General features: G+C 36.6%; 1 protein-coding gene across 1 annotated transcript in view; it reads left to right on the top strand.

The window, feature by feature from the left end:
- The window catches only part of STXBP5L (syntaxin binding protein 5-like), a 97,161-nt gene that overhangs the window by 27,390 nt on the left and 57,760 nt on the right, over positions 1-12,011 (top strand). The window contains exons 11-13 of the mRNA XM_010186848.1: positions 859-1,076; positions 4,996-5,168; positions 9,980-10,105. Of these exons, the coding sequence (XP_010185150.1) occupies positions 859-1,076; positions 4,996-5,168; positions 9,980-10,105 (517 nt within the window). The remainder of the gene's footprint in view (positions 1-858; positions 1,077-4,995; positions 5,169-9,979; positions 10,106-12,011) is intronic.

The following is a 12,011-nucleotide window of genomic DNA, read 5'->3' as shown; positions in this document are numbered from 1 at the left end:
AGTTACATAACTAAAACATGGTTCTTCCATCTTTCTGTTGCTCTTGTTACACAGGCTGGCTAGACTGATCTACCACAATTACACAAACATATGTAACAGCTTTGCCTTTGTGTGTGTACACACCTTTATAGGTCCTGGGCCTGACTGACTTTTTCTGACCTTATGCAGTTATTAATTAATGTCTCTGATATATTAATGTAAAGGTAGTGAAAACCAGGGGGGGAATATCAATTAAAAAAAATTGAGTTAATTATAATCCCTCCTTTATCTCCAGAATTCACTGCAGTGGAGTTCTAGACTTGACAAAGGCTTCTGGATATTAAGGTTTTTTATACACATATAAACACAGAAGTACTTATTAGTCAAAAATTCAAAACATTTTAGAACTCCTGTTCATTCAGAAAGTCTTTGTGTTGCCCGAACCACCAGAATACTTTCCTAATGTTTTCTCTTAACATGCCATACAGTCCTTACATTCTAGCAAAACAATAACCTCAGGTGAATAAAATCTTGATTTCACATCTCGTTAGGAAAATAGCAGCATTATCAGAGCATCTCTATAACATTGAGTATAAGCCTCATTATGGACATAATGGTTAATATCCACCTTAGACATCTTGTCCCAGAAAGTACTAAGAAGTATTTCACAGACAAATACCCATTTTAGAAATAATAAATACATAATCCTACCATTACTGTGTACCAGAATATCTGTATTGTATAATACCCTCCTCTCCTCTAGGCCTGCATAAGATTCTTTGTTATGCCACAACTGTAAAGAAAATAGGAACTGGGGAATTTTATATCTGATTTGCTTAATGTTAGTCAGTATTTTTTGTATCTTTTATTATATTCCAGTTACTCTACAGATGTTGTACAAATTGAAAACATCAAAGGCCTTTGAAAAACAGAAACCAGGAGAAGGAAAAGCAACAGCTGAGATTGTGGAAGAAGATCCTTTTGCTGTTCAGATGATGTACTGGTGTCCTGAAAGCCGAATTTTCTGTGTGGCAGGAGTTTCTGCATATGTGGTTGTTTACAGATTCAGCAAACATGAAGTAAACACTGAAATTGCAGTAAGTCCTTCAGAATTTTATTCTCTTATAAAAGAACATAATTTCTAAATCAAATTGCCTTGCTGTGTCTGTGCTCATATACTTGAATAAAGTTAATATCAAGTTGTGTAAATATAGTTTTAGGGACATTCCATTTTAAACCTTTTGAGTGAAATCTTGATCCCACTTTAGTGACAAAAACAAGACTGCATTTTGGGAGCCAACTCTCCACTTTTTTTCTCTAATAGTAGCATACAGTATGGATTTCAGACATCGTTTGCTTTTAAGACTTTATGATACATTAAATCTCTGTTGTACTTACCTGCTCTAAAAAATACTCTATGTTTCTATCAGATAATGCACGTTGTGTAAATACATAACAATGCTCTTTTTAGTTGAAGTATTTAATCTCTTTAATTTATATTTATAGTGTTTGTACTACAAGAGCCTGAAAATTATCACTGGCTTTAATGAAACGTAGAGTTTATTTTTTTTCTGGCTTATGCTGACTTTGTTCTTCTAAAAATGGACACTATATGAAGTGACAGATTATTTATGGCTAAGCACTTAATATTTTCCTAAGTTTTCTGTTGCTTTATCCTGTTCAAATACACTTTTCTCTGTCTTCATATCTTAAGCAGTCACCTTATTTCAGGTAGAATCATACAGTTTATGGGTTTTTTTAACTACACTGCAGTCACCTTGTACTTACCATTGTTCTACAACAAGATTACTTTGGTTTACACCTTGCATTTCTGCACAGGGCCCACAGCTACCATTAACAGTGTGGCTGAACAGCATTTATAATACAAAACATTCTTCCTTAAGTCTAAGTTTAACCGGAGACTACTCTTAAGGCAAAACCAAACTAAACGTGACTGCCTCTCCTTCAGGCTTTCCATTCTCTGCTGCTGGAGAACAGTTTACCACTTGGGACACACTGTTGCCAGACAGTATTTTTTTGCATCTGCCAGTTCTCAACAAACCCCAGGGGCTGACCCAATATTTCCCTTTCATTTTACACCTTCCCCAGTTTTTTTCCTTTTTACACTATTTTAATGTACTTTAGAAAGTCTATATTTCTAGCCTGGCAAAAACATGTAAAATTTTTGGCCTGTAGCCACGTGCCATCTGGTAAGAAAATACATTATCTATAGATGTTCTGTTGTTTTCCTCTCATTTTTTTCCTCCAGAGGCAATTATTAAGCTAGCTGAATGTATCCTTTCTGGAAAGTTTAAAAAGTAGTGAACAGTAATTTCATCTTACTGACCAGCTTATGTATAATGCTGCTAAAATTACTACATTTCAGTATTCTTACATTGTTTCATAGCAAATGCAACTTATCTTTTATTACCTGTAATTTAATTTCTTTATTTTCATGGCTTTTACTTTTGTGGCTGAATTGCATCAGAGCTGGTATTTTCTGAGTATTATAATGTGTGCAATTTAACAGTTTCTCAGATTTCATCTGTAATTAAGAAGCACTTATATGAGGAATAGTTCTCTGAAGACATGCTTTGATATTATCTTATCTTAATGGCATAGCCACTGAGTACCCCTGGGTTTTGTGCATCCCTGAGATGCACCTCATGTCTTGGCTTCCACATTTTTGCTGCACGCATTCAAGTCTTCACTCTTAAATGGCGGGGCTGTTTTTTAATAAAAAGTATGGGAGTCTTTCTTTGGATATGTACCTAATTTTAGGCTGTCTGTCTATATTGAGCCTAAGTTCTAGCACTTAGTGTCCTCCCTTCTCCCTTCAACCAGCCTGAATTCACCTTGAGTTCAGTCTACAAATCTGAGCACTTTAAGGACCCCACGTTAGTTTGACTGCCTGACATCAGTCTTGTGATGTTATCATTGTGGTAAATGGGAAGTATAGAGGCTACTCAAAGGTTTCTCCATGTAGCAGGGACGTCTGCTGCTGAATATGTCTTAGAGGCATAGCCTGTGCCTGGGATTTCCTCAATAGAACTATTATTTGCATCATTTCATAGCAGATTCTGGAGGCAATAGTATGCATGACACAAACTCTGCTTCATATCCAACCTTGGAGTCATTGCCATGCAGTTATGTAAAAAGCATTTGCTGCTGCTGTTCTTTTTCTCATCTGAATCTATTCCATCCTGTCTCAGAAGGATATCTAGGTATCTATTAAACATGATCACTTTCTCAGTGATCGGTCTTTCCTCATTGAAGCTCCTCTTCAGACCTCTTGAGAAGAACTATAGGAAAAAAAGTTTACACTGGTTTGAATGTAGATAGGAGAATCAATGATCCTAGTGATGGGCTCCTCCAAAAAGATCTTTACTGTGTGTCAAAATAAATTGGTACATCAGGTCTTTGCCCCTTCCAAGGTCCAGTCAAAGCAGGGACCAAAATGTAAAAAAAATAATCAGTCGTGTTATTAGCCTAAATTTTTCCTTTTCTCTGCAAATGGACAATAGCTAGAACTTAACAGAAATAATTTTAGTAGAAAAGGGAGGACACAAAGAAAAACATCCAAAGAAGAATGATGCACTTCTAACATGGCAAGCAGAAGAACATACTCTTAAACAGATATTCCAGTCCTGCATGAAGATTAAACAACATTATAAATTGTTTCGGTCAGCCCTAATTACTTCCAGGAGGTTAGATTTTCCTGAACTCAATATTTCACTCATTAGTCTTTGAAAACAAATGTCCACAGGTTTCTTCAGCTGATTCAGGCAAAAAAATATCCATAGATTTTGCAAGGAGAAAACAAAAGTGAAATTTCTGGTCGAGCAGAATCACTTCTTTCTGAAATCTTTCATGTTTTAACACAATCGTTGAGAAATAGGAGAGCCTTAAGTACTGATCTTTACCTCCAAATTTTCATAAAACCTGGGTATTTTCTTAATACTGTCATCTCCATTCTGGTACAGATGATGTCTCAGTAAGAGATCGCTAACTAAGATGGAGTTTGCAGTGTCTACATCTGCAGTTGGTTCTGATCACTTCAGAGTACCAGCACTGAAATTACTATTCAGCCAGTATCCCAAGACCTTTTCTCTTTGAGATCTGTGCCATTTTTTATTCTTTTCAAAATAGAGATCTCCTTGGACAATTCATGAGGTACAAAGAATTGCCTAACATTTACTGAGATTCTTTGAGATGATTACTTATATAGATTTGAGCTCTCTGTCCAGTTTCCCCTGTGTTTTGGAGTTCTTCAGTTAAGGTTTCCTGAATTAGTGGAAAGAACTGAAGGGTGATTGGGCCTGCTTGGTCTCCTTTTCCCAATCTAGAAAGCCCAGAAGAAAAGCAAAACGTTTGAACTTTGCTTTCTGGAATCTGCCTGACTCATATTCAGTCTAAGGAACGTGGAACTTTCTGTACTCTTACCTCTGATTTTCTGACACCCTGCAATGGACAAAGGAAGTTTGCATATCAGCCACGCTGTCAGGCTTCCATATACTGGCTAAAACCTGTCTTGTCTACAAGAGACTGTTGTGCTAGCAAACAGGAAGCAGACTTGATGATCATCCTTTTAATGAAATTGCTTAGGAAAAAAATAATGGAAAATAGAAAATTTTCATGACATTTTTACTGAATTATGCCTTCTTATGCCAAAATATTATTTATTTAGGAGTGAGTGATTAACTTTTCTTTTCATAATAAATTCTGGGAAGTTGTATTCTTGCCTTTCACTTGCAATAAAAGCCTTGAATCAAAGTCAGCACTGGAAGAATATACTTATGTATATCTCCATCAGCATAGGGTAGATGACTAGTTCCTACCTGATGTTGCTGTTAGGCTGTATACATAACAACTGACAATATTCTTTGCCTGCAAATGATAATGATAAATGTAGAGGGTTAGTTTTTAAAAATGGCTTACTGATTTTTGTTTGAAAGTAACAGAATTTTCAGCAGCTTGCTTTGTTCAATTATAACTTAGTTTTTTTATTTATTTAAGTCATTAGAGGTACGACTTCAGTATGAAGTAGAAGATATCATTACTCCTGAACCAGAAATAATTCCTGCATTTCCAGATGCTTCCTCCCAACTTCCTTCTTTAAAGAGCCTTTCAGGTAGTACCAACACTGTAGCATGTGAAGGAACGATGAAGGATAGTATCCCATGTCTTAGGTAAGTCTATGCTGTTGTTCAAAGACTTCTTTTTCTAAAAGGCATTCCTATCTGTTGTATTAACAGTCAGTTAACTATCAAGAAAAAGAGGTCAATCATATGTATGCAACACAAATAAGGGGAAACCAGAATATGGAACAAACAAAAGAATTAAGACAAAATAATTAACATGGGATTTTAAAAGAATGTAAGTAAGTATGGAGAAGATAAACTATCTGTTAGTGTAAAAATTTGACTGTAATTTTCTGGTGTGATCTAGGAGTAAATCTTCATCTCATACCCACAGTTTTGAGTGGAATACAAGCATCACAGGATAAATTCAGGAATTTCTGGGGAACTTTTTTTTTGAGTTCACAAAGAGACTTCCATAAAGCAGACATGTGCAGAGCTTTCCCTTCTTGATTAATGAGTATAGCACTAAAATCCTACTTTGTGAAGGAAGTATATGCATTTTATGGTAAGTAAAGGATGTAAGCTCTGTTCATGTTCATGAAACAATCTTTAAAATATACAACTGCACTGTGTGGAAATGTATATATGTTTAATCTTTAGAAATTGTTTTCTGCTAGAGTATACATTGCCACTCTTTGTTAAGATTAAGATTAATATGTTCTTATGAATAAGGCAGATAAACTATGGGTTTGAATAGTTTCAAAACAGAATTCTGTATAAAACTGTATAAACTGTAGTTTTTCAGCAATTATAGTACACCACTGGTAACAATTGCTCACATTTTAGCAAATTCATTATCGGTATTAATTAATTATTATTAAATAATTTAAATGTCCCTATTATTTCAAAAGCAGTGTAAATGATCATTGCCTGACTTTGCAGATTCTTTGGGCTGTTGAGCTCCTTACAATAGCATTAGTATTTGAAAGCAATATCATGACATTGTTCTTGCAAAATAAACAGTACTTTCTGGCATCCTGTTCATTTGTCCACCTCATTCAGTCAGACAGTTGAACCTCGGACTTCAGTTAGTCATTAATATAAACCATGAAAATCAATAGCAGAGGCAGAGAGCAGTTATTTAAAAAATCCCAATGTGAAATCTATTTATGCCAGTGAAATCAGCAAGAATGCAATCAATTATTTCAGTGGCTAAGATTTTCCCTTAAGAGATTCTTATTTGATTTGGTCTGCAGAGATGAATTGTTGATCTTGGAGGCAGAAAAGCTGTAATGAACCAGTAGAGGTTCTGCTGGTTGTTTTTTAGGAGTTTGCTTAACTCCATAAAATCTCACATTAAGCTGTCGAACTGATTTTTGTCCCATTTTACACAAAGTAAATGTAAACTTATTTTGACAAAGAAGTGATTTTTCGAAGTCAAAGTAATAACACTACTAGAACTACTGGCATACTCCCTCTTACATTTATATAAATGTATACTGTGTTCACTCTCAACCTTTCCAATAGGGAATATCCACACTTTTCCCCCAAATCCGAACCAAGTCCACATTCCTTTTCTGTCAAAAACCTGCTGTTCTAAGCAGAATTATGATGAGAAGATGAAAGTAGTACTGGAAATACAGAAAACCCTATAAAGACCTGGATGATGCTGTTGATTTTATATGCAAGTCATTCAGGTGGGCAGCAGTACAGGATTTAAGATAGAGTGATAATAATGTCAAGCTGCAGCCACCTACACATGGAGGGTGAGTGCACAACTTGAACTATATTGATAATCCACATAAAATTTTATATACAAACTAGCTTTTTATCTTGGCTCCATTGTGTTTCCTTTCATATCTGCATCTCAACATCATTACAGCAAAGGAGTGGCACTTCACATTACATAATTTTTGCTAGTTAGAAGTCAGAATGATTGAATGTGTTTGCGTCTATGAATAGGTACTAGAAAGCAAGTGATTGAAGGGGCTGAAATAATGAAAATTTGGCTTTTTTCTGAAATAAAAAATAAATTTTACCAAGAAACGCAAGCAATAGTGTGGAATAAATACTGTTCTTGCTTATTTCAGAAGATTTTATACTCAAATATGCAGCTATAATAACATAAGAAACTGATGTATTTATGATTATCCAGATAAATATTTCAGATGTAAGTACTGTCATCAAAAAGCTGTATCCAGAATGTAAGTCTTTGTTCCCAGATTTTTAGTATCATCCCAAAATTAGGTCAATCAAGCGTTTTGACAGTAAGTCCACATAGCTCCAGAATGTTAAAGAATTCTCTCTGATTATCTCATGAAGAAATCTAAAAACCAAAACTTTGCAACAACCAAATTTGGTGTAGCATAACAAGAACATGTCAAGGAAATCACTGAAATACCTACATTCCTTCTGCACATACTCCTGCAGTCCGTTTGGGTTTATAGTATAAAGACTTCAGAAAAAGGCAATCCAAAACAAGGTGAACTAAATATCAACATTCCTGTTCAAGATATGGTTATTGAAAACAGGGAAATGTCTCAAGCACTCTTTAAGAGGAAGGTGTCACAGGAACATGGGAATGACAAACCGAATCATGAAATCTGAAACTATTTTACTCCAGTGTTACGGTCTTTAACCAACTACAACTTACTCTATGCTTAGAGAAAATCCCTGTAAAGTAAAATCCACCTTACCAAATAAGTTTCTGCTTGCTTTGAAGTAAGTTAGTAAAAACAATACATCTTCATTGTATACAACTCTTGTTTGTAGCTTCAGTTTTCCACAATCTCAAAAGACCCCTTCCCCTTAGCTGCTTGGGTTCACAGATGTTAGTCCCTTTGTTCTCACCACAAGTACTCCTGGGTCATCCACGGCTTCATTAAGCTTATGGATACTGTCACTTCAGAAATGCTTATGGATATGTATCTTACAAACAAAGGAAAGGGCAAAGCTTTACTGCCAGCAGAACAGATAAGAAAGTGCAAAGCTTTGAGCAGAGGTTTGCTGTTACTAGAAAACAATACAAAGCCATTGCCAACTGTGGTGGGTTGACCTTGCCAGCCACTCTGTCATAGAATCATTGAATAGTTTGGGTTGGAAGGGACCTCTAAAGATCATCTAGTTCAACCCCCCTGCAATGAGCAGGGACATCTTCAACTAGATTAGGTTGCTCAGAGCCCCGTCCAACCTGACCTTTTTGTTCCCTCTCCTCAACAGGATAAGGGGAAGAAAATAAGATGTAAAAGCTTGTGTGTTGAGATAAAGACAGGGAAATCACTTACCAATTACTAGAGTTATATCATTCAAAACTTTTGCCCTGTTGTCATTTTATGGTTATGTTTTACTTCATTTACTTCAGTTTTCTGCATCTGTCTTCAATTTTCCAAGATTGCCAGTAGCCCTATTTGACACCAAGGCCTCTATCCCAACAGATGCAGTCAGTGTAGCTACAAAAAACCTGATAGCCCTGGTTATTGAATGATAGGCTGAATATCCCCTCTTGAGAGAAGTACTTACTTACTTGCTTCTGAATAGAAATTAGTTGGACTTTTTCCAATCTGATGGATCATCTTTTCAGGTGTATGGGCCAGGGCTGCTTGGAGGGCTTGCTGAGTCACATCATAGTCACGTTCAGGAGATAGATAGTCTGCAACATCAGAGTCATCAAAGATCTCTAAGATCCAGTACGTAGTATAATACTGTTTAAGTTATTTATGGTAGAGATACATGTATAGAGAAGCACTTACAGCAGAAAGAAATACTATGTGCCAAAAAATGCAGTTCTTCAGAACGTGTTGTCCATGTCTGTATTAACTAGCTGCTCTCCTTCCTCTCGTAATTAATTCTTAGTCTGTTTTTGGGTACTGTTTTCTATAGGATAGAAGATTATATGTGGTAGACTGCCTTATTATGACTCCATATATAGACCCCTATTATTTAGAGGGGTGCAATATAAGTAGTCTTACCACTTACAACAACAGTAAAAATTCACTGGCTAGTGGGCTTTACGTATAAATTACTACCTGCAGTGTGAATGTAGTAATGAATAACATTATACCTCAAAGTATTGCTGTTATTGCATAATATCTTCTTTCAGTCTATCATCGTGTTAAGTTCTGCCAGAGGACACACATAAAGCAGTCATATGGAAGTGTTCAGTTTTTACATTCCCCCTTAATATGTACACCTTCACTACCTGCTTTGCAAGTCATTCAACTTGCCATAACCATGAAAAGGTGGTAATAATCATATTACATCTTATGTAAGAAGCATTCATTCATTAAGACCAGATCACGCATTAGTTAATTATGCTCCTAAGAAGAAAACAGGACATATTTGCACTAGATGGACAAATAGAAATGCAAGTTCGTAAGTTTTGAATATACAAGGGTAAGGACCACTACAGAAAGGTGAATCTTCTCATTTTTTCTTGCCTCTTTGCATTTTTCCATCATGCTTTACTTCAGAGCAAGAATGTTCAAAAAATAGATGTGTCCTGTTTCAGAAGTAAGTATTTTAGGTGTTCCATTCAAGTTGATTATTCATGATGTTTTTTAAGTGTGCATTTTATAGCACAAGGAAATATTCTGAAAAGGGAAAATCAAAGCAAAATGATTAAGCAAAAAGTATTTTTATTGACCCTCGCCTACATCTGCTCCAGAGTTTCTCTTGTAGGGACATTTGAAGTCAGACTTGTTCCTACAACAGAAGTAAAAACCTGGAATTCCTCCAAAATATCCCCATTCTGATTGGAATGCCTGGTCTTGGTGTACAGGTGTATGCACAGTATGCTGCAACTGCAGATACTGCTCTGGACTTATTAAGGGCTTGTGCTTCACAAGTATTTTCTTAAGAGAATGAGTTATTATTAATGGCCCAGTCTGTTTGTTTGTTCTTATTTTTGTATCTCTTCTTAGTGTTAAGACTAGACCTGTGCGAATGCCTCCTGGATACCAAGCAGATCTTGTCATTCAGTTGGTGTGGGTGGATGGTGAGCCTCCACAACAGATTACCAGTCTTGCTGTAAACTCTGCTTATGGACTGTAAGTAACTCAAAATTAAGGTTGCATTGATTTATTGTTTATTGGACTAAATGATGTATTTTCCAATTACACTTTGAAGTTTCCCACAAACAACTGCAATCAAAGTAAAAATAATCAAAAGGTGCTATAACACAGATTCAAGGGGAAGAATTGTTTGAAATCACATAAAGATTGTAATAGGATATGTTAAACTGCCATTCTTGCCAATATTTTTACTATTCCTACATAAAAGACTGAATCTTTTCACATTATTCTGTCCTTCTTTTCAAATAAAATCTAATTATCTTCCAAATCTGTAATTTTTTAAGTTATTTTGAAAGGATCACCAAGAAATACATTTCTTGGAACATTGTGATGTGATTAAGTGTTAAATGTCATTTATCATTACATCATATCTTAGTTGGAAATTGTCTTCTGAGAACAGCAATTTTATGTCTGTGCTAATCTCTGTTTGCAAGAGTACCAGAAACTTGAAATTAAAAATTGAATAAGGAACATTCAAATGCCAAATCCTGTAAGGAAAGGCAAGCGACTATATCTGTGTGTATTTTTTCCTCATGTACAATTTATTTGCCAATTTTTAATGTTTTATCTCATTGAGAGTTGCCCAGATATATTAAAATGGTTTTCCCTGTAGATGGTGTTACTCCAATAAAAACTATAGGCTGTAATTGGTGTTAGGTGTCTGACTTCTGATTTTGAGTAAGTCATAGAATCATAGAATGGTTTTGGTTGAAAAAGGCCTTTAAGATCATCGAGTCCAGCCATCAATTCAGCCCTACTAAGTCCGCTACTAGACCACGTCCCTGAGCATGACATCTACTTGTCTTCTAAATACCTCCAGGGATGGTGACTCAACCACCTCCTTGGGCAGCCTGTACCAATGCTTGACAACACTTCTGGTAAATAGATTTTTTCTAACATTCAATCTAAACCTCCTCTGGTGCAACTTAAGGACGTTTCCTCTTGTCCTGCCACTAGTTACATGGAAGAAGAGACCAACATCCACTTCTCTACAATCTCCTTTCAGGTAGCTGTAGAGAGCAATAAGGTCTTACCTCAGTCTTCTTTTGTCCAGACTGAACAATCACAGCTCCCTTTAGTCACACCTCAGAAGACTTGTGCTCTAAACCCTTCACCAGCTTTGTTGCCCTTCTCTGGACATGCTCCAGCATCTCGTGTCCTTCTTGTAGTGAGCTGCCCAAAACTGAACACAGTATTTTAGGTCCAGCCTCACCGGTGCCAAGTACAGAGCACAGCCACTTCCCTGCTCCTGCTGGCCATGCTATTCCTGATACAGACCAGCATGCTGTTGGGCTTCTTGGCCACCTGGGCACGCTGCTGGCTCATATTCAGACAACTGTCCATCAACCCCCCCCAGGTCCTTCTCCTCCAAGCTGCTCTCCAGCCACTTCTCCCCAAGCTTGTAGCACTGCATGGGGTTCTTGTGACCCAAGTGCAGGACTTGGCACTTGGCCTTGTTGAACCTCATAAATTGGCCTTGGCCCATCTCTCCAGTCTGTTCAGGTCCCTCTGTAGAGCTTGTCTACCCTCAGGCAAACCAACACTCCTGCCCAACTCAGTGTCATCTGCAAACTTAACTGAGGGTGCACTTGATTCCCTCGTCCATGTCATTGATAAATATGTTAAACAGAAATGGCCAGGAATTTTATGCAGAGCCTTTATATTTGTTCAAAAACAGGTATTTGGCCTAAATTTGCAGATAGTTTCCTATTAATGAACTCTAGTTTGCTTTGTTTTATCATACCTAGGTTCATTTGTCACTTGTGTAAATTGTTGGGTTTTGCCTAATTTGGTCCCTTGCAGGTCTCGGGCCTTAAGGCAGCATCTGACTTCAGAAATAATCACATCATTCTCTCGCTTGTAAGCTACTCTGACAGCTTGC

Source organism: Mesitornis unicolor, unplaced genomic scaffold (genome assembly GCF_000695765.1).
Source record: "Mesitornis unicolor isolate BGI_N332 unplaced genomic scaffold, ASM69576v1 scaffold12216, whole genome shotgun sequence".
In the NCBI taxonomy this organism is placed as follows: domain Eukaryota; kingdom Metazoa; phylum Chordata; class Aves; order Mesitornithiformes; family Mesitornithidae; genus Mesitornis; species Mesitornis unicolor.
The sequence above is the reverse complement of the archived record's forward strand: the minus strand, read 5'-3'. Positions and strand labels throughout refer to the sequence as shown.